Source organism: Talpa europaea (genome assembly GCF_964194135.1).
Source record: "Talpa europaea genome assembly, chromosome: 8".
Classification (NCBI taxonomy): Eukaryota; Metazoa; Chordata; class Mammalia; order Eulipotyphla; family Talpidae; genus Talpa; species Talpa europaea.
Window position 1 is genome coordinate 86534650 of NC_140075.1, and position 23762 is coordinate 86558411.

The 23762-nt window shown below is 36.1% G+C and overlaps 1 protein-coding gene across 1 annotated transcript in view; it reads left to right on the forward strand.

Annotated features, from left to right (window-relative positions):
* Positions 1-1409: 1409 nt before the first annotated feature.
* Positions 1410-23762, forward strand: part of TMEM260 (transmembrane protein 260) — a gene marked incomplete at both ends in the record, with an annotated part of 51795 nt that continues 29442 nt past the window's right edge. The window contains 3 exons of the mRNA XM_084240647.1: positions 1410-1569; positions 7003-7034; positions 7765-7916. Coding sequence (XP_084096773.1) covers positions 1410-1569; positions 7003-7034; positions 7765-7916 — 344 coding nt within the window. The remainder of the gene's footprint in view (positions 1570-7002; positions 7035-7764; positions 7917-23762) is intronic.

Here is a 23762-nt window from a genome sequence, read left to right on the forward strand (position 1 = left end):
TTTCCAAAGCTTAGCTATTGTAAACAGTGCTGCTATAAACATAGGGGTGCAGGTGTTGTTTGGAATTGATGTTTCTGTGTCCTTTGGGTAAATACCTAGGAGTGGAATTGCTGGATCATATGGAAGCTCTATGTTTAGTAGGTCCAGAAATCTCCACACAGCTTTCCAAAGTGGTTGGACCAGTTTGCACTCCCACCAACAGTGCAGAAGAGTTCCTTTTTCTCCACACCCTCGCCAACATTTGTTGTTGCTAGTTTTTTTAATATGTGCCATTCTCACTGGTGTAAGATGGTATCTCATGGTAGTTTTGATTTGCATTTCCCTGATGACAAGTGATGTTGAACATTTTTTCATATGCCTGTTGGCCATTTGCATTTCCTCTTCAGAGAAGTTTCTTTTAAGCTCTTCTGCCCATTTTTTGACTGGATTATTTTCTTTGTTGTTGTTGAGTCTCATCAGCTCTTTGCAGATTTTTGTGATCAGTCCTTTATCATTAGTGTTGGGTGCAAAAATGTTCTCCCAGTTGGTGGGGAAAAACCCTCCTCTTCATTAAACTAGGAGATATCTTTATCATAGTGTGTTTTATTTGTATTAATGCAGAAACTCAAGTTTCCTAGTTCATCAACCAAGTTTTCCTCATGCCATAAGAAAAACAAAACAAAACAGAAAAAGACTTTATTTTAATCTCTCTGAAAAATGACTCAACGACTTAATAATTAGCACACACTCTTGTAATCATGGCACTAAATACAATGTACTAAATACAATGTATATACGATTGTATATACAATGTAGTATACAATGTATACTAATACAATGTAATCATGGTACTAAATACAATGTAATCATGGTACTAAATACAATGTAATACAGGCTTATTTAGCACGCACTCATCACACACTTCCCCTCGTTTTCAGTTTTTAGGCTCCACATTTGGGTTCTTTTATGGGTTTCTTTCACTTTTGGGTTCTTTTGTGTAGTTCCACCCCGCACCATAGGGGGCAGAAGCAGCTCTTCCTCACCCCCGCTCTTCAACCCTGCTTCCTTCTCTGTCAGGCCCAACCAAGTAGGCGTGAAGAGAGGGGGGGAGTAGCCATAAAGACGGCGGCCCTGTGCCTAAGCTTGTTCTTAAGGGAGGGCTTTCTCCATGGTTTTAAAGCTTGTAGTTTTTCTCTTTTAAGTGTGTAAACCTCAAACCATAGCTCTCTGCACAAGAACTCCCAGGGCCTGGCTCTTCTGGCGCTTCCCCCCCTGCTCTGGCGGAGAAAGGTGCGGTCCGGCCCGCGGAGCCCCGACCCGGAAGCCGCTGCGGCCGCCCCGCGACTCCGCTCGCCTCGCGCCCGGGAAGCTCTGTGCGGCCCCGGGGCCCTTGGGCCCCGCGCACCCGCTTTCCCGAGTCCCACTGGCCCATGGGTGTCCATGGCGACAGCAGGGGCCCGGCCCGGGGGCGGGCAGCCCGAGTGGGGCCGCGGCGCTCCGGGGGCTTGCGCGGCGGCGTCGCCGTGTTCGCCGCTGTGGCCGCCGTGTTCACCCTCACGCTGCCCCCCTCGGTGCCGGGGGGAGACTCGGGTAAAGTACTCTCAGGGCCCCCCACCCCCTGCTTCACCGTCCTCCCGGGGCTTGGCCAGGGCGCGCCCCCCTTCCGGGCCTGTGCCCAGCCGCGGGCTCTGCGCTGCGGAACCAGCTCCTCTTTCCGTTCTTGTAGCTCTGGTTGCTCAGTTCTGAGCTGTCTGGTCGGGGCTTACTAGGACGTCCCCACATCACTTTTCTGGATCTGAGTTTCTGCTTTTGCATTCTTTTGTGGTCCACAAATACTACTTAATGAGTTCGTATTGTGTTCGGGACAAAGGGATTAACAGTCGTGGTGAACCAGTGTGGAGAGTATTAGTGCGGACATAGATTGCACAATTTACTGAACACACAGCTACATGTTAAGTGGGGATACATTATTGGAGAGAGAGGGATGTGTGATTGATAGTGGATGATGGGTATGTGCTCCTTCAGAATCGCTAGTCAGGATGATACTTCAGATATTTGGGGGAGAACATTTGAAGAGAGGGAGCCAGGAGCAGCTTAAAGCAAACTGCTTCTATTAAAAAGAAAAGAATAGACTTATGGGCCATTTAAATCATGAATAGTTGTCATGTGTTTAGAAGAAACAAAATCCAGTACCCATTCCAATAATGCTAAATAACAGCCACTGATGTCAAAATGATGTGTGACTGAAGGTGGTGAATCTGCAGATTGAGGAAACCGAGTGTGTTTGTTAGTGTTGCTGTATATCAACACATCAAATTCAGTAGCTAAAAACAAATGTTTATTGCCTCATTTTCTGTGGATCAGGCTTCAGAGTGCACTTTAGCAGAGTGCTCTTACTCATGGCGTTGCTGTCACTGTGTGGGCTGGAACTGCAGTCCTCTCAAGGCTCAAATTGGGGAGTATTTGCTTCTAAACTTAATCCCATTCTTGGTGTGTGGGTCCCCGCAGTAAACTGATTTCACTCAGAGAGATGGCACCTCTTTTTGACACCTCTGTCATTTGATCTTATCTGGAAAGTGAAATGCTACTGCAAGGTTTTGTTCTTGGAAGTTAGTCAATAAATCCAGCCCCCCTCAGGGGAGAGGATACACAATGAAAATAAGGGGAGTAGAATACCAGGAGTTGGGGACCATGGGAGCCATCTTGAAGGCTGCCTGCCACAATGAGAACCCCTGATGTTCCACTTTCAGGTCATTACCTTTATTGTTCCAGGTCCTGTTGAACAAATAGCAAAATCTCTTTAATTAATACAGTGGGGAATGGACTTACATGTTACCCAGGTTTATATTAAATAATAGAAATAACTTTATAGTTGTGAGCATTTTGATATTGGAGAGCATTACTCACAGATTCAGTAGTCCTGTACTGGCCAGAGTGGGGGCAAAAGGAAATATTGGTAATTACTTATTACAGTTGAGTGTGAAATATGGGGGTGAGATGAATAATTAGCACTTAACTGAGCATGTGCTATGTGCCAGGCAGCCACAAGTACGTTGCATGGATTATGGTTTTAATCCTTCCAGCTACTGTCTTATTAGGAAGGTACTAGCAGTATCTTCTTTTTATTAACAACAAAACTAAAGCTAAATTGTGTCCAGAATTACTCAACTGAAAAGTAGGGGCACTCAAGGAAAAAAATCCAAGTAGATTGACCTGAGACCATGTTGTCTTCACCTCTAGTCTTTGTCAAAGAATGTCACAAAATTCTTTGTTAAATTCATCACACATGTAAAAAGTATTTAAAATCTCTTGTTGCCTTGTTTTTATTAATACTATCTTTTTAAAGAAAAAAAAGTTATTCACTTTCAGTTACCAAACTTCTTTAAGTGTTCCAGTTTGTTTAGTTTGATGCCAAATAGTGGTTGCTCTAATATTTTTAGATTCCTTTTTGGGGATTGAAAAAAAAGCTTTTCCACGTGCTGGCGGTAAAATCTGTTTAATTTATATCTTTAATAATTTTGTTTATATGTTGAATGTACTGTTTTCCTTGAATGTATTAATGAGATATATCAATAAACAGAATGCAACTCAAAACCAAAATAGAGCATGTGTTATTCTTCCTGATAAATCATAAATTACACTCCCTAAATCCATCACATTGGGTGATTTCACCAAAATTATTTTTACAACACTAGATATACCTAGTTGATTCATGCGTATGAGTAGTTTATGGTCCTTTCTAAGAGAATCCTATTTGTTATTCTTGGGGAAAATGTGTTTATGTTTTAAGGATACTGCCTTTAATAGCTTTAACAAAACAATATATTTGTCCGATTACTATCAAGAGAATAATGTGAAGGGAGCTGGTTTTTGTACAAGTTAAACTTCTGCTAGCAATCTCAACTTGCTACCCAGTCATGTCCCAGGTGAGAAAAAAACTGATTCTCAAACTTGAATGTACTTCAGAATTGCCTGGACAAGCTGTGCCCCAATCCCAGAGGGTCATTGTATGGATAGGTTTGGGATATGATTAAGGAATCTTCATTTTTAAAAAGCAGGTAATGCTGATGCAGATAGTAGTAGAATTAGATTGTGGAACCCCGAAAGTAAAGGGTTGGGGTAAAGCAAGGAATTAGTAGCTTCTTTTTTTTTTTTTTTTTTTTTGCACTACTCACTTTATCCTTTACCACATCCAGTTTTACAGTAGTATTTCTCTGCAGCTCTCTATCAAGGATATACATATTGGCTTTGAATAGTATCTTTTCTATTAAATTTTATCTTAACATTTGGTAAGAGTTGTTTATGGAAGTTTGTCAAATTCCAGATTTACCTTTATACCAACAGAACTCCAGCAAAGAACAAGAATTTATATTTGCTTTTTAATGGTTAAAAAAAAAACAGGCTATTAATGTTAAGTATAATAATGAATATTTTAAGTGGAGGAGAGTAACCTTGAAATTTTGATCTTCATTGTGCTTTATTGAACCTACAGAAATAAAAAAATGAAAAATGTTTAAAACAATTTGGGACTGAAGCAATAATCCATTCTAGAGTAAAACTATAAAGTATCCTTGACCAATTCTAAAGATTTTTTTCCAGTTTTTTAAAATTTATTATTACTTTTCAAATTTTATATATTTGTATATCATTTTTCGTTTTTGCACAATGTATGCATTTTTATCTTGGTTACAGTCCCCATACAATTCCCACTCCTCCTTGTTTTGATCCTACTCACTCCTCCCCGTCCCCGTAGTGTGTGTCTCTGGTTTATAGTTGCTTGTTGATTTTGATTTTTACTTTATTATAATTAGTCTTTTTCCTGGTCCCTTTTTTAGGTTTTCTAAATTCCTGCTATGAGTGAGACCATCTGGTATTTTTCCTTTTCTTTCTGGCTTATTTCGCTGAGCATGATCCCTGCTAGCTCCATCCGTTTTGCTGCAAATTGCATGTTTATCTTTTTTGATTGCTGAGTAATATTCCATGGTGTATATGTACCACATCTTCTTGATCCAGTCATCTGTTTTTGGGCATTTGGGTTGTTTCCATAGCTTAGCTATTGTAAATAGTGCTGCTGTAAACATAGGGGTGCAGGTGTTCTTTGGAATTGATGTTTCTGTGTCCTTTGGGTAAATACCTAGGAGTGGAATTGCTGGATCATATGGAAGTTCCATCTTTAGCAGGTTTAGAAATCTCCACACAGCTTTCCATAGTAGTGGGACCAGTTTGCACTCCTGCTCGAACACCCCTTTCTTAGGTGAATGACTGCTTGCATGATGGAAGCCCCATAAAGACACCCAAAGACAGATATTGCTCGCTTCAGTCAAATACTTAAGGACATTTTTTATTCACATGTATCCAGAAAAAAAAAATGTCCTTAAGTATTTGACTGAAGCGAGCAATATCTGTCTCTGGGTGTCTTTATGGGGCTTCCATCATGCAAGCAGTCATTCACCTAAGAAAGGGGTGTCTGGGCAGCAAAGATGACAGTGGTAAGCCTTCGTGAACCTCTGCAGGACTTAGATTCTTTGTTGTAGCCAGAGGAGGGAGAGGTGATATCTTGCTAGAATCCTGAAACAGATAGGCTAGTATTTTCAACTTAGGGAAATACCAGACTTGAAAACACTAACTAGAATGCAAGACAGTCTGAGTGCTAAATGGGGAAGTTCAAACAGGTTCTATGGAGGAGGAAATAGCAATTAATTCTGATGGGGTAGACTAATTCTGATGGGGGAGACAGGAAGGAGTGTGTTTAAGGAAAGGTGTCAATGAGAAGATGGCAATTGAACTAGGCCTTGAAGGATTTAGGAGAGGATGTTGGGTGAGAAAATGAGTGATAAGAGGTGCAAAAAAAAAAAAATGATAAGAGGTACCATTCCAGGGGAACTGTGGAAATCAGATTTGCCTGGGGTGTGCATAGATTCCATGGATATAAGTCCAACAAAGGGTCCTCAGAGCCATAGAGAGCTTGTATGTCACGATGAAGGACGAACTTCATTCAGTAAGCAGAGATCAACCATTGAGAAATCTTAGACAAGGCATGCAATCCCTCCCTCTGGGAGGGGAGCTAGCAGTAATAAGTTCATTATGAAGATGATTATAGTAGATTGGTCAGAGATACTGCTGTAGTCTAGGCCAGAAAGAGTAAAGGTCTAAATTGTGACTGGGGCGGACAGTAAAAATTAAGAGTGTTGATATCTATTAAAAGATAGGGAATGGATATTAGTATATTTCCTAATAGGTACCAGTAACTCTAATAAATCATTATTATTGATTGAGTTCTTCATTCTGTTGTATTATGGTGTACAGGGGTGAGTCAAACAGTTCCTGTGCTCTGGGTACATAAAATCTTAACAAAATAGGATATTTTTAACAACATCTTAACACTTTATAAATAATCACTTAACAAAATCTTACTATTTTATAAATAACAGCCAATGGTGAAGAACTATCACGGGATATGTAAATAATAATTTGGAAAGTGCGTTATGGTAGTTTACCCTGTAAGTTCTATAAAATAACCTGGAGCCAATAAATATTTGGCAATTATTTAATAATGTCCAACCTAAGTAATGTAGAAAGGGTATCCAAATGCCAATTTAAGGCAGTATGACACATTTTATGGAGTGTCCAAACCTCAGATTTTACGTTTAAGAGTACATCTTTATATACAGTTTTGTACTAAATTCTTAAGGGATAATTCAGCATCTTACACTAATATTCCTTAACGGTTTTTAGATATTTGCAAGTATATGCAACTTCAGGAGGGAAAACATTTTTTTAAAAATTGAAATTCACCTGTATTTCCACTGACCCGTTATTAAAAATTACCAAAGACAGTTTGTTTAGTAAGACCTAAGGGAGAAAATATTCTTAGACTATTTCATGCTGGTAAATCTCTGCAGATTTGCGGTTTTATCCAGTCAAATTAATGCAAAACCCCAGTGCAAGCATTTGGATTTTGAAAACTTTGGAGGAGTGTCATTTTCTAATAGTAATTATTGGTTTTACATTATTTTTTCACAGGGGAACTGATCACAGCCGCACATGAGCTTGGAGTAAGTATTAGTTTTATTGTTTAATCAATGCTCTCATTAACAGTTTTAGGAATTAAGAAAGTTTAATTAAGCATGGCATAAAGTAGATTAATTTATTTTCAAACCCCCGTTTTTAGTAACTTATAAGTACAGTACGTGACAATTTACTTTAAGTTATAAATCCAATTAAACTAAATTATAAGGCAAAGCCTTTACTATATATACAGTAGCTGGCTTATTATCACCCTAAATTTTGTATAAGCTGTGGAGAATAAAATAAATCGGGTTAACAGTTTTAATAAGTTTATTATTTAATAAACTTTATTATGGTGCATGATCCCTTTAGGCAAGACCTTAGGACTGTCAGCATGGCGGTAATCCGATAGCAGTGTGGTCTTTCAACTTTCTAACCAACACGATATTTCAGAACCTGCTTTTTTTCAATAGCCTTTGAAATGACCCTAATGTACTGTGAACCCAGAGAACAAACTGCTTAAGAACTGACAATGAAATATGTCACCCTTTCTCTAAGTGACACACCATGCGATAGACGCCGCCAAATCCACTAAGGAAAATATTTATTTGTATTGGTACAAGAGGATTACAATAGAAAACCACTACACAAACATTTAGTCATTGGCACTTAAATCTTTAGACTTGCCTGAGAAAAGAGCTACTTTTCAATTAAAGCCAGCTGGACTCTTCCTTTACCAGATGAAAACCTTCTAACTGTTTGCTAATTTTTCCGTAGGTTGCCCATCCTCCTGGCTATCCTTTGTTTACTCTGGTGGCTAAACTGGCAATTATACTGTTTCCTTTTGGCTCTGTTGCCTACCGAGTCAATCTTCTGTGTGGCTTATTTGGAGCGGTAGCTGCATCATTACTTTTTTTCACCGTTTTCAGGTAAAGTAGTTTATTAGCTAATGTAATTTTGACTAATTGGAAATGTCACTTTCTTAGGGCCCAAGTACATACATTGGGGGGGGGGGGATCCTTTGTTTCTTGAATGGCTTTCCTAATCACTCATGTGATTTCACTTTCTTAATTTACAGTAATTTCTTATGCGTTTGACCCCTCAAATGATTACACAGTTGGTTCTGCTTCATACAATGGAGCGAAGGTGTCACCGGTTCATTATCACAATTCTCTGGTCAGGCAGAACTAATGAGGTTTGTCATTTTATGAAGATGCAGATGGGCCAGTTTAATTCAACAATATGAAGTTCATCTTTTGGCAAATAGTAAATATCATTCAATTACTCACACTGTTGCTGATGGGCACCTGCCCATCAGATCCAGAGCTAATGCCTAATTATTTTGGTATTCTAAATATGCACATGTTGTATACTTTTTGAAACAAGGCTATTAACTAAGGAAATCAATTTGGGATGTGGTTTTAGTTAAGGTTTCACTTTGTTCCATTATAGCTGTAGAGAAGGTAAGCAAATTAGATCCTACTTACTTCATTGATGGGAGCCTTTCTTAGTTTGACAGGCTACCTTGCTTTTAAAAAATGGGTCACTAGGTCAGGATATTGGTAAACTCATTTGTAGTGAAAAATACAAATTATTCCTGCAAAAGGGAAACCAAATTAAAACACAACATTCAAAGACGATTACAGATTTTATTGTAAAAACAAATACTTCTTTTCATGTAAAGAGATATAATTCAAACAATTTCAGATATCATTTCAGAGACGAATGTTTTTATTTGTGTTATTCAGAGTATTACCCTTTTACTAAATTCTTCCTAAATTCCCTTTGAATTCCTTATAGAAAGGAAAAAGTTAACATAATTATGACTCTAAAGCTTACTTTTAAATCTACTTATGCAAAGTCTTCAGATTCAAATATTATAATTGTTTTTTATCTACTAAATTTTTAGTTATATTATTTAATTTATTTCTATTTAAGTCTTAAACAGATTCTCAATGATAGCCAAATCTTTAAGCATGAAATGTTTGAAATAACATCTTTGTTTGGAGTGATCAGTGTTATCAATACTTTTTCCCAAATGATTGGAGTAATTTTATTAGAATTATTTTTTCTGAATTATTTATATTAAGACTGTCATTATTTCCATTGAAAGAAAAAGTGATCTTTTTTATTTCTAAATATCTAGGCTGAAATTTAGAACTTATCCATTCTGTATTGAATATATGAGTTACTAATTTTCACAAGACATTTTAAGACAGACATTTAATAAAAACTAATACTTGTATTTATTTTGATAGCTCAACTATATTTTAGAGGATCACTTCTATAATATATACATGTATTTAAATACTATGTGGATATAAATAGCTCTTACACAAATAAAGTGATTAATTTCTAATGTTTTTTCATTGTATTAATTATTAATGCCATTCCACATGAAAATCTCTATAAAAAATCATATATTATAATCTTTATCTTTACAAACCCAAATAGCTTTGGGCAATAATTTTCCTCGAAGTTGTCCATGTTTTAAAATAACTTATTCATTATTATGCTTATTATTGTAATGGGTTTTAGATTAGCACACTAGCCTGTGATCTTTTTTAAAAAAAATATGCATTCTTAATGACAAATTTGTATACTTGCTGACACATGCTTTAAATTAAAACTCCTAATATGACTATACTTCATATTTGAGGGGTTTTAGTAACATAGCACTTTGAAAAAGTTGCTTTCTTTCAAAAAAGGAATCTAATGATATTATCTCTTTCATACATTTTAATATGAAAATACTTCATTATTTTGAATACAAATAATTGATAAGGTACACGTCCTTTGGGAACAACCTAGTTCAAGTGGCAAATCTGTTTTGTCAAACAATAGACACCCTTCAGGAACGAGCAAGCCATCTCTATGGTAATAGGACTAACAGTAGCCTATTGATTGAGTGGAAGAAGACATTATACAATGTCAGCTGGCTTGTTACAATTTCATTTGTTGTATGACCTGAACTTAACCTTTAAAACCTTTCTTCTGTGAATATAAACCCAACAGCAGGACACAGTTTTTGTCCAGCCATTACAGTGACGGCTTTTTTTCAGTCCCAGCGTACAGTAAATGTATTCCTTTACAGGTTGACTCCTTTATCAGAATTTGTTTAGGAGACATTTCACTACTATAATCATTTACAGGCCAAATCATCATTCCATTTTGTTGTTGAATATTGAAGGGTTTTGATCCAGGAAACAGTTTTATTCTTTCTTTTCCTCCATCACTTAAGAGAACATTACTGTACATGAAGGATTAGTGCTGACTGGTGTGCAGTAAATTAATTCTTTTAACAGGTTTAGGTTTTTTTTCAGGTAATTGTTCACATAGCATTCACTATATTTAGCTCTTGGGGTGGACATAAAGACCTTCTGTACCTTTTAAACAAAGATTGTATTTCAAAAGCAAATTTCTGTTTAAATGTGTTGATGTAAAAAGCTCCATTTTTTTCAGTAAACATGACTTAGATTGAAAGAACAATTTATTCGTTGTTTCCAATTACTATGTAATTTTTGCTTTCCTTGCATCTTTCTCTTGCTTTTAAAAGCCTTAAGATGTCATTAACACTGCATTTTTTGTCAATCTTTCCTAATGGTTGGCAAGAACTCATTTATATTTGCTCTGCCCTAATGTAGCAAGCCTATGAGTAAAACAGCACATTGAAAGCTGTATGTGTCACTCTAGTTTATTGAATTAAAAATAGTAAGATTGTGGCTGTCGATTCTGTATGTACTTATTTATGTAATGTCCCCTTCAGGGATATTTTTAAGCATGCATTATGTTATGGGAGTTTAATACATTTCGCTTATATGAAATAGCATTCATTTTATTAATGCGTACATCTGTGCACTCAAGAGTCTGTAATACAGTTAGTGGTTTATAGGAACTGGGATTTTATCTTTTAAGGGCAATTGAAGTAAATGATTTTTAAGTTTGATAGTATGGTATTTAAAGTATCGTATTTGAAATCCACAAATCCTACTAATACAAAATAAGAAAGTTATAGATAATGCAAGTCACTCATGTGAACACCATTTAGCATTACTTACTACTTGAATTTCAAACTTATTTTCTAAGAAATATCCAACTAGAAGGAATACTGAAATCACTGTCATTAAACATCAGTGTGCTTACATGTCCTGTGTTTTGATGTCATGAAGAGAGAATGGAGTATGTTGATAGCATTACATAGAAATTCTTCACCTCAGGCAGATTTAAGTTGTTTATGACCTCAGATGAGGACATATCTTCTATCAATTATTTTGTAGTTACAGGTCAGGGGACGTGTGCTTGATAGGCTTGAGAGCTTATCCTTTTCGAACTGTTTGGGCCAAATGGAACTAAAGGAGAATTCATTCAAAAGTATTTGTTGAGCATTCATATGAACCAAGAGTAAAACAATTTTAGTTTTTATCATCAACATTCAGCTTTTAAGGAAAGTGAAACAAAACCACTGTTAAAGGTTTTCAGATTTTTTTTCCTAAAAGGCACTGTTTTTTGCATAACAAACCTTCTAACACCATTAACGTTGTACAGTAAGAAATCATTTCTCTTAATGGCAAGGAGGTTATCTAGAGTATATGAACTTTGATGATAATTGAAGGTATGTTGAAGTTATGCCTACTTGCCACAGACAACTTATAGCCAATTTTAGTAATAATATAATAGCTAATTTTAGTACCGTTTAGATACCACCCTGCAGATCGTTTTGTGCCAGTATTTTATTTGTGTAGTATTTTATTTTTCATAAACTATATATTTCTAAACATTTTGCAGGTGCTAAAAATTAATTTGACTTAACTTTTGGAAAACACACTTGATTCTGAGTACTGCATCTACTCTTCTTAAAGTCTCAGCTAAAAGCCCATTCAATAAAGAAGAGAAAATTAAAATGCCATACCTTAGAGAATGTAGAATCTCCTGCTTAAGGGACATCTGGATTTTCCAGCTCAAAGAGTATTTTAGATTATTGCCATAGAGAATAATGTGAAGATCTTCCTAATTTCAGAGGTAACTATGCATAAGTAACAAATAGTCGCCAAGTTTTTGTAGTTGAATAAGAATGGAAAGTACTGGAGCATTAATTTCCATTCAGGAGAATATCTGTCTTGATCCCTGCTTAATTGATCATATATTTCTCTCACACTTGTATTAAAATTGCATCAACTCAGACTGGTTAAGCATATTAAGAGCTTGGTTCATTTGCATTTTCTTATAAGTAGAGGGACACATTACACTCAAATAGCAGCACTTCATTTTGAAGGGAAAAAAGCAGGGCAAAAACTCTTTCTTAAGACTATAGAGTCTTTTCTGACAGCTAGTCAGAGTTAGAATTAGTTCAAGGAAATGTTAATAATGCACTGCCTGGCCTAATCCCTTTGATATCACCAGGTATCCTCCTGTTCATGGGTTAATTGCTTTAAAAGCGAAGGCAATATTCTGAGCGGTGGGCCGCTTCACCTTTTCACAGCTGTTACCATTGAGTGACAACTAAATCCCATGTGTAAGATGAGGAAGAGCTCAATCTCCAATTGGGAGAAAATTTATGTAAACCACAATCCCTTCAGAATGTGCGGAAGTCATAGACTTTCTTGATTTACTCTGCTTTTCCCAGAAAGCTCTATTGTTCACTTTCCTAAGTCCCATCAACCCTTTGTAGCAGAATATCACAGCGGCAGCAGATAGCTTGAAATATATAAATGCTATCATAGCTCTGATTAATAGCAGTGCTTATGAGTCAAGTCTGATAACAGTGCAGCTCTCCACTCAATTTCAGATACTGCTAATGGAATCTGTCTTCTCCAATTGTAATATGAGAAGGCCTAATTTGCCATGGAGCTTGGAGCTGTCACCAGTAGGGGATTGTGGGGTCAGATGGGAGCTGCCAGGTTTTTGCCCTGCAGCTTGTATCTCTCACTTTGAATAGAGCAGCCCCCTGCCTGCCAGTTAGCTGATAGGCCGCCGTGGGGTTTATGCCACTATATACAATAGGGAAGGGCTACATAGGCTGACTTTATAATTGTGAAGCTAGCTCATATTTCCACAGCTACTGTGCTGCATAATTTCTAATAAGTGGTTTTAACAAATGTCAGATTATGAAAAGTTTCCTCAATTACAAAAACTTATAAAACATTTAAATTGCTAAATCTGTTTCCTGCCGAGATTTTGCCACTGGAACTAGTCACCAGTCATTATGGCTATCATAACAAATGCTTGTATTTCTTAAAACGACAAATAAAATTATAGATCATAACTCATAGACTTACTGCCTTTCAAAGGTGTGAAAATAGAAAACACTGTTAATGAGTTGAATTGAGAGATACCTCATAACTGCGTAATAACACTATTTAATATTAAATTTCTTGTATATTGAGTTGGTCAGTGTTGCTAATGAAAGTAGTTTAATACCTGCATTCTGCTGGATTTAGTTATTTGGATTTTTTAAGTTACTTCATATACCTCTAATAGCTTAACATTTTAGAAATTATGCAGTGTCTCCTAAGTTTTCAGCTAAAAAGGATTTAGTGTGTTGCTGTGTCTTGGCCAGGACCTTTGAGAATTATATGCTGGAATAAACTTTTAACCAACTTTAGTTTTGCTACTGAAAACAAAACACTATCAGTGGTGACTTGAGAGTTTGTGTGATTTTTAAACATTTCAGACAAGATTGATGAAAACCTTTAATTTGGATGTTATTTTAAAGTAGGCTGTGGAAGCTATTCATAACTGTCCCCTCCATTTCCATGGTGCTTTTTTCCTTTGTGAAGGTTTTTCAATTTTTTTTGCCCAATTTTAGTTAGTGGTTTTAAATCAGGACTAATATTTGGTACTTTTCCTTTTAGTGTACTTGTAGTTGATATTTTTGTAGCAGAAAATTCAGAGTTGAAACAGTTCTCCTTAGACTGAATCTCAAAAAATAGAACTAACTTTGGTAGGGTCTTGTATGGACTGACAATTTTTACAAATTGTGGGGAAAGGGGCTTATGTGCAAACTTTTAAAGATGGAATATTTTGCATTTTTTAAGTGTGGCAGTAATGTGGGACTGTGTCCCAAATTGTTAATTTATGTTCATTAGAGCTAAACTTGATTCTACTAATGACTTTGATTCGACTACTCTTTAAATGGCCATTGGCTGTAATTTGCCCACAGAGCACCTGGCACATATTAGATGTTCAATATGTATTTGCAGAAAGTGAACATCCACTGGAAGAGAGTGGATGTTCAGTTTGACCATTTCCAGGCGCAATGAAGGGATAAATATGTGGGTGTTGATTATGTGAATGAGTCAGAAAGGAGCACTTATATAATTTTCATGAACAAGACCCTGAAAGATTAACAACTTGGGAGACTGGGGGGTGGTCAATCTGCTCTTGATGTATCCTGGTTTCCCTGTAACCTATTGCACTTTTTAAGTCATCAGTGTGAGGCAACACTAATAGTGATTTATTTAGCAATAATGCTCAGGTATTGCACTGTGCCCTCCCTGCTTGATTCCACTTCCTTCAAGTACAGGAGTTTTCAGTGTAGGAAGAGGGGAGTGTGCCTGCCATGCTGGGTTCTTTGCATGCAAGTGACACTGAAGACAAATACATTCATGAATTTTATGAGGCACGTCAAATGTGTGTTCTGAAAGAATTTCAGGTTTCTGTTATTTGCCTTTTGATTGAGGGTTAGACAAACATGTGACTACACATGAAAATCAAATACCGTGTAGCGGAAAGAAAAATATACCTTATCATCAGTAGCAAACCTGTGTCAGTGGTGTAAATTGTAACCTCCCGATTTATCCATTGTGTCAACAGATGAATAGTATTCCATCTGTGAGAAAACTACTGCACAATCAGTTCCTTTCTCAGGAGCCTTATCTAGGTTCGAGGATTTTGTGAACCAAAATGAAGGCAGTTGTGTTTTACCCATAGGATTCTGACCCTCACATTTGTGAGGATGCTCTGAATAACATTTCATAGTCATTATCTAAGTGGAGAATCTCTGTCCTTTACATTATCTGGGTGGAATTTTAAACCCTTCACCACCTTCCCATGGTATCTATCATGTGCTTTGTATACCTTTCCTTACTTACTAACCACTGGAATGGTTACCTGGAATTACCTGGAATGGTAATCACCTAAGTTTAGTGTTAACCCAAGTAAAACAGCAATTAGAAAGATGTAAATACATTAAATTTGTATTTTATATGTAATATATAAAATATATGTATGGCATATATGACTTCAATGACTTTTAGATGATTTTGAACCATCTTTTCATTGCTTATTCCTTTCATCTGAGATCTCAGAAAATTGAGCATATCTCGCCTATAGCTTGAAGATTTTTGTAAAAAATTTTGATTATTTGAATTGATAATGTGACTAACTTGCAGTATCATGGCTGTGTTATTAGGTATCACAGCAATGGTGTTTTTAAAGTGTGGAATCCTAGCCCATTAAGACATTATCTTTCTGTAAATTAGGTTAGATTTCAAAAATACATATTTCACCTGAAGAAATGTCTCTTGGTCTCCTTCTCTGAGGCTCTATTAGAAATAGATTGGGAGTAGAAAACATTTTTTTCAATTTATGACAAGGTGTTCTTAATTTAAAATGGAAACTAGTTTAGGTGATTTTGCAATTTAATGAGTTCTGGTGAAAAGAGTTCTCATTTCATTCAAAACCTCATTTGAATTTCTCTTTTTTCTAAAATTTAGTTGTCATACTTTCATCAGTTTCAATAAAAATATCTTAATTTTAATGACCTGGTTTTACGATGTCACTTTAGCACATTAAGTGTAGTTGAGAGGAAATTAAGATTCCTGGATTACCAAGTGACAACACCGTGGTATTTTTGATTATGTCATTTTCATTTGAAAGAAAATCATCACTTATATGAGTAGCTAACAGTTGTTTTGTCCTATTTGAGAAATCCTTATGTTTATAGTTCATGCATACATTTGACTTCATGAATGGTACAACCAACTTTTTTTGTGTACTCAGAGCAATTTTATTTAAAACTAATGCTTACATACTAATGTCAGATTAGACATTCCTTCCATATATTTTTAAAAGAAATATTACTTAGCCAGAAATTTGGGCTACCAATTTATTTAATAATAATTACATGCAGGAAGATTTAAGAATACTGTTTCATTCTGTTTATGTAATTTAACTCTGCCAATAAAAATTTTAAGTGTGTATATAGAATTTTCAGGGAAAAAAATGTGTAGAGTGTATTTATGGTTAGAAATATTCCCCAAAAGAGATTAAAACTAACTTGTCTAATCCCTCATTCTGGGGTACCCTTCATTGAGAGGGATTATAATTGTCCAGACTCCTAAGATAATACAGGCCCCAGTAGTCAAAACAGACAGTGCATTGATTGGAGGCTCTAGGAGTTCTGTAAGTTTGTAGGAAAATACCTTTTTTAAGAACTCATAAGTAAATAAATAATAAAAGTGCTTGCTTAATCACCTAGTTTGTTTTAAAGTTAAAAACTAAATTTGTCTTCAGACATATTCATGTCTGAGATTTTTGCAGTATTACCTAGGTAAGCCTTTTGCACATTTTAATGTCTTAATGTGCAGTGACTTATTGATAGGGAAGGTTTGTTGATATTTAGTTCAATAAGATGTAAGATGTAAAATATGAGATATTTTGTTTAAAATTTCACAAAAATCTGAGAAAATATAAGGGACTTTCTTTATATATCAGTATGTGAAAGACAATATGAGCAACTGAAATTGTGTATTATATTATTTTCTTTGAAATATTTGATAGGAAAAAAATCCAATAATATAGAAATGATTTTAAGTAAATTATTATTTCTGTGCTTTTGCCAAAATAACATTCAGACACTTGAGTTGAAGTACAAAAGGATGAAATGATTACTCTTTAGTTTCTGTGAAATATATTCATTTGCATATTCCTTTATTTAAAATGCAACAAACAAAAATGAATCCTTTAGTTTTCCCTTAATATCATTGGCTATTAAGAGTTTTTATAACAATAAATGAAGCAGTGACAAAGCACATGGTTTTTAAAGCAAGCAAAATTTACCCAAACACCAAAACATATTTTCTGTCAATTTATTGCACTTTAAAAAACACTGAATTTCTTAAAAGTGGCATAAGTCATTTTACAAAGCTTTATTTGAAAATGATTGAACTTAGCCTGAGATAATTAGCTGTTACTACTTGGAGAGTGTTAAAAACTAAAGATAACATATGTCTTAAATATATGTGTGTGTGTGTGTGTGTGTATATATATATATATGCATAATGTGAAAACATGTAGTTTTTAAAAATCAAATTGCTTTTCTAGGGCCACACACACATATGAAATGATACACCCTGAATTTTAAAAATATACTGATAATACACTGACATAGCTAGACAGTGTTATTGTTATCTGTAGTCCAAAAATAATTCTGCTGGCTTTATAATACATGAAAGGATTTTAAGTTGCTCAGATCTTGTTTCCTTACTATGTTTTGATTAAGTTACACTTAACATGTTCTAGAACCCAAGGTTGCGTCTTTTTTATATAAATAAATAGAAAATCTGTATTCAATACTCATTTAATATGCTTAATTTAGTGAGACTGGAGAAGGGTTTAGTGAAAGTACTTTGGGGGACACATAGAAAGGTGGTCCCCATGCTGAGTTGTAAACCATAAGTGGGGTCGACCAAGTGAAGGCAAAGCGGCGTCCCACACTGAGAGAAACCAAGAGCCAAGAAACGTGGAGGAGGAGAAGCCACAGGTAAGCACAGGGGCTGACAGTCAGTCGTCTCTCTTGTTCAAACACAGAGTTTGAGATGGGCTGTGTCCAAAAAATGAAGTGACATGGAGGCTGAGATTAGTTACAAAAGCTCTTGTCTGTTGTGAAGAGGAACTTGAATGTCTGATAATCAGAGAGGCTTCATTAAAGGATTGCAGGCAGAAAAGTGCAAGATCAGGTAAGCTTCAGAACCCTGGCTGTGGTGCCTTTGGTGGGCCTAGTGAGGCAGCCAGCCTGCCAGGCCCCTGTGTTGGTGTGAGCCTGAGCTGCTGCTGAGGGCAGAGCGGCAGTGCTGGTGTGGATAGATGGAAGAGGATCCATTTTTTAAAATGTTATGAAGTAAATTTGGTAGAATGTGATCTATTTGACAGGGAGAGAGGTAGGACAGCTTTGCCGATGACAGGTCTCTTGACTCAAATCTCCAAACTAGACATATAATGAAACTCACTAAGATGGGGAATACTGAGCAGGAATCATTTCAGGGAAGAGGAAGAGAAGTTAATTTCCCACAAGATGGCATTGCGCTTCTGTGGGACAGCCAGGTCCGAGTGGCTTTGGTTGGAGGTATGCAACTGTCCGTCAGAGATACTGAAGCCCAAAACCAAGGGAGAGCCACCAGTGCTGGAGGCAGTTTTGGATTTTTCAGTTTATGGTTGGCAATTGAAAGCAAGATAGTGGATAAAACCACCAGGCGGTTTTAGTGGAGAAGAGCAGTTGCCTGAGAGTAAATCTTAGGAAACACTGACTCTGGAGGAGGTAATGGGAGAAGAGGAGCCATTCATAGAAAACACAGAAGACCTGGAGCCATTGAAGGAGAGCCCAAGAGATGTGGGCTCCCCAGATGTCAACTCAGTAGTGTGTCCCCAGGAGTCATCAGCGTAGGTCCCAAATGCCTTCTGTGTTTGAGTGAGATGGTCATTGGTGCTGTGGCACACAGTGCCAGGAGACAACAGAGGGTAGAGGCCACAGGTGGACAATGTGAAGCTAATTTGGGCCTTGCCACGCCTCTCAGACTTGCCTTCATGGAATCATTTTGACACCTCGGCTTGTTTTATATTCATTTATTTCTGTCTCATTAAGGTGAAATGAAGCATGCTCAAAGTACTGCTCAGGTAATATGCCCAGCATTCTTTGCTTACTATAAATTCTTACAGGTATCTCTCCTCAGCTTGTGGACATTGTTAGTAAATGTTGATTAATTCTGAAACTTACCATAAAGCAAACTTTTAAAGGCAAATGTGTAAAAAAAAAAGTGCATCTTAAAAGACATTTTACAGCTTGATTTGTAAAAGGCTGTTGAAGTCAAAGAAATTCAAAGGCTTAGCTTATATAAAATATTTTATGAAAAACATAAATAGTATGAGCCCTCCAATATGCTTCATATTCTACATATCCTGTATATGAATGTACACAAAACTTTCTGCTTTGGGGTATACTGCTGTCTCTTCTGTTTTCCACAGAACTAAGCCACTTTCATCATTTATTTTTAGAATTCCCTCACACAGTTCCTTTGCAAACTTAATAGAAATAATAAAGAGGGAAGGCAATATATTTTAGTCAGAGTTCTTAGTTGCAAGCATCTGACTCTGGCTATGTTTAGCCGAAAAGAAATGTAGTTAAAGGAGAAGAACTCTATTATTCAATAATGAAAAGAAAAGTAAATCCATCTTTAAAATGGGCAATGGTCTGAAATAACATTTCTCCTAGGTAGATAAACAAATGGCGAATAAGCACATGAAAAGAAGTTCAACATCACTAGCTTTTATGGAAATGCAAATCAAAACCTCAGTGAGATAACACTTTCCACCCAAAGGTGGCTAGTATCAAAAAGTCAGAAAAATTTTCCAAAAGTTGTGGCAAAATCAGAACCTTCATTCACTACTGCTGAGAATATAAAATTGTGCAGCCACTTTGAAAAAACAATCATGTGATTAAACATAGAGTTGCTGTATGATCCAGCAGTTCCACTCCTAGGTATGTACCTTAGTGAAATGAAAACATATATACACATAAAAACTTGTACGCAAATATTTAAAGAAATATTTTTTGTAGTAGCCAAAATATGGAAACAAACTGAATGTCTATCAGTGGAAAATGGATCAGCAAAATGTGGTATATCCATTTGTCCATTTAAAAAAAATGAAATACTGATACATACTACAAGTTGAATGAACCTTGAAATGTTATGCTAAGTTAAAGAAGCCAGTCACTTAAGTCCACCAATGATATGATTCCATTCATACAGAAGCCCAGAAGAGGGAAATCTGTCAAGACAGAAAGTAGACGGGTTTGTGTTTAAGCCTGGGGTTGGAGATAGGAGGGTGATGATGATAGCTTATGGGGATAGGTGATGAAAATGTTGTAAATTTGACTATATTGATGGTTGTACATATCTGTGAATCTGTGCTAAAAACATTTAGTCATACACTTTAAATGAGTGAATTGTATGGTACATAAATGATATCTCTATAGTAAAGATTTTTTTTTTTATTACAAAAGGAAACATTCAAGTCTAGAATTGGAAAAAAAAGAAAGAAAAGGAAGTTGGAGAGCTTGCAGAATTTCTAGCAGGTCTGGAATACCAGACCCTGAATGGGAAAAATCCAGTCTTAGGCAGGTGTGTTCAAAGGAGACCATCACTATTGGCACCAAACACCCCATGTTATACCACTGACTTTGACCTGGATTGTGAGCGTTGCCCCCAATAGTGCTGCCATTGTTGTTTGTGGAAATGATGCATAAAGGCCATCGGCTCTTTCTAATGATTCTGTCTCCATTCCTGCTGCTTGTCTCACAATTTTTTCATTCAGAAAAGAGCAGGTACTTTGTCACTGACAAAGTCTAGATGGCATGCCCATGTTCTAACTGCAAGAGAGGCTGAACAAATAAGTATCTTGTATTTTCAATGTATAATACAAAGGGATTGTGCCTCTTAAGCTGGATGTTGAGCAGCTCCACCCCCACACTACCCAAAAGAAAGAAAGAAAAGAAAACTCCACTAATCTTTTGTTTTCAATTTATACTAGGAGTATACGTCCTATAGGCTTAGTTTGATTTCTAAGCAAGTTTATTTAAGATGAATAAATAATGAAGACTATTGGTTTGATTTCATTACTGGTTTTATAATCAGTTGCTTACTTTCTCTTCTATAATTATTTTTTAAGATTTATGTATGTATGCATACAAGAGCTGAGGTGCAGGCCAGAGTTGTGGGGGGTGAGAAGATTCACCAGAGACAGAACAGGGAACAGAACAGGCAGATTGGCTGAAATACACTGCTGAGGAGAGCAGCAGGCGAGACAGGAGAGGTCTGCTGCGCCATGTAGGGTCACCTCCCTGGCGGGGATTGAACTCATGGTGCAGTGGCTGCGGATAGCTTCATAGTGCTGGCACACAACACCTTGCACCACCAGGGAGGCCCCTCTTCTATAATGTTAACTCAGTAGACTCACAAATTATTTCTCTGATACCAAGGAAAATCAGGTAAAAGAGCAAAACCTTCCTGATCTTGTGTGCAAGTAGCGGTGAGAATTCAGATTGTAGACCTTGCTGATGTATGATTAATCTTCAATAAAATGCTAATGTATGTGACTATAATAGTTTAAGATGATCTGGATAAATTTTGTCTCACTAAAGTTGATAATTTTTAAAACCATATGAAATATTTGAAAAAGCAGTTAATATAATTCCAATAATGTCAGCAATCCAAACACTTAGCATGTCTTCCTGAGCATAATAATGTGTGTTAAAAAATCAATGTAGATTATGAGTCATGAGTTTTCTTCCTGAGGATTCATACATATCAGGACTTTCTTCTCAGTTCTCTTTAATTAACTGTTTGGTGGTTTTAAACTTTGACTAATTGCCCTTTCAAAAAATAGGTTAAAACGAGTCTTTAGAGATAACTGAATGCAATTAAAACTGGTAGTGTGTTGTTTAGATAAAACATAGAAATAAATACTGCCTAATAATACAAATAATTGACAAAACTTTCATTTTATTCTACCCTTCATTCTAAGAGGTACACATTTAACCAAATAAAAGTGCAATTTAATATTAATCTAGAATACATTATTTAGCATTAAAACTAAAATAATGGCACTAAATAGCTAGACTAACAGTTTGAATTTATTTCTACCACTTAGTTACCTTAGGACCTTGGAAAAATTGTCACCTATGGGCTTTGGTTTCATTTTACAAACGAAGGGTTATTGTGATAAAGTGTTATAGTAAAAATTAAATGAATAAATAGAAGGAAGCATTTAGAATAATACCTGACATGTGCCAGGCAAACAAACAAACAAAAAGTAATTTGCAGATTGTTTTCTCAGGAATGTTGATTCATGTCTTTCAATTTTTTATTTCAACTTAATTTCAGATTTATAGAAAACTTGAAGGAATAGCCCACTTTTTGTGACTGGGAACCAAATGTTAATATTTTATCACATTTGCTTTATCCTTAACTGTGTCTTTGTGTAATGATTTGTTTTCTATTTAGCATTTAGCAGGAGGCTGCAGACATGATTCAGGCTGCAGACATGATAACCTCAAATGATTCAGGATATCTTGATTAAAAACAAAAACATTTTCTTACATATTCACAGTGTGGTGCTAAAATCAGAATATTGTCATTGATACAACATCATTATCTATAGAATTAATTCAGATTTTGGCAACTGTTGCAATATTGTCTTTCATAGCAGAGGAAAATCCTGATTATACCTTTTATTTTGTTGTCATAGCCGTTTTTTTAAAGATTTATTTTATTTAGGTACGCATACAAGAGCTGGGGTACAGGCCAGAGATGCAGGGGGTGAGAGGATTCACCAGAGACAGAGTGGGGGACAGAACAGGCAGATTGACCGAAGTACAATGCTGAGGGAAGCAGCGGGTGAATCAGGAGAGGTCTGCTGCGCCTTGTGGGTTGCTCCCTCACCGGCCGGGGATCGAACTTGTGCTGCAGAGGCTGCAGATTGCTTTATAGTGTGATGCTTAACCCCTTGCACCACCAGGGAGGCCCGCCAAGTGGTAATTTCTAATTCCATCATTTCTTTTATAGTAATTAGTGATTAGTTGACTTTCTATGGAGTTTCTCTTCTCTCCCATTTTTGTATTTATATAACTGTAGCATCAGAGATTCTTATTTACACATTGGATTGCAGACTGTTACTATAATTTTTGATGCTTTAATTATCCTTGATTTGGCCAGTGAGAGCCCCCTCAAGCTGGCTCCTGTGTCCTTTTGTTATATCCCAGTCATTCTTAGAGCACTTGCTTACTTCCTGGCACAAGATGTTTCAGATTCATTTTATACCTGAGCTACACCAGCTCTGGAATCAGTCATCTCTCCAAGGATGCTAATTTATATTTTAAGTAGAGGAAAGAATTTATGTATCTTATACTGACTTTCCAAAGTAATATTTATTAACTGATGAATATTTATTAAATGATGAATCTCAGGTGTTTCTTCAAAATTATTATTAATACTTTAGTTTTTTTTACTCACTGTTCCCTTTCTGTGCTTGGGACTTGATGCTTCTAATATAAATGAAGTTTAACTCCTTATGGGCAAGTAAATGCGATAGATGTTCTGAGATGGGATAGAAGCCTGGGAATTAAAGAGAAATTTGGGGGGAAAGTCAAGTTTGAATAAATAGGAAAGAATAGAGAGGGTATAGCAAAGATATGATGCTAGGAATAGGCATATCTTATTAGGGAATTTCAAGGAACCCTGTTGCTTGATGGAGATGATAATGTTGGTAATTAATGGCTAGTTGGCACCCAGGTTATTGGGAACTGGAATACCAAGCTGACTCATTTATAATTTTTCCTACAACAGTGAAGAGTCCTTAAATGTGGTAGTTGAGTAATCAAAGAGTATGTTTTAAGAGGTTTAATCTGATGGTGTTTTTTGCAGAATATGTTGGCCATCAGAAAACAAACTGGAAAAATATTAAAATAATTGAGTCTAAGGCTGTATGTATATAAATTGAAA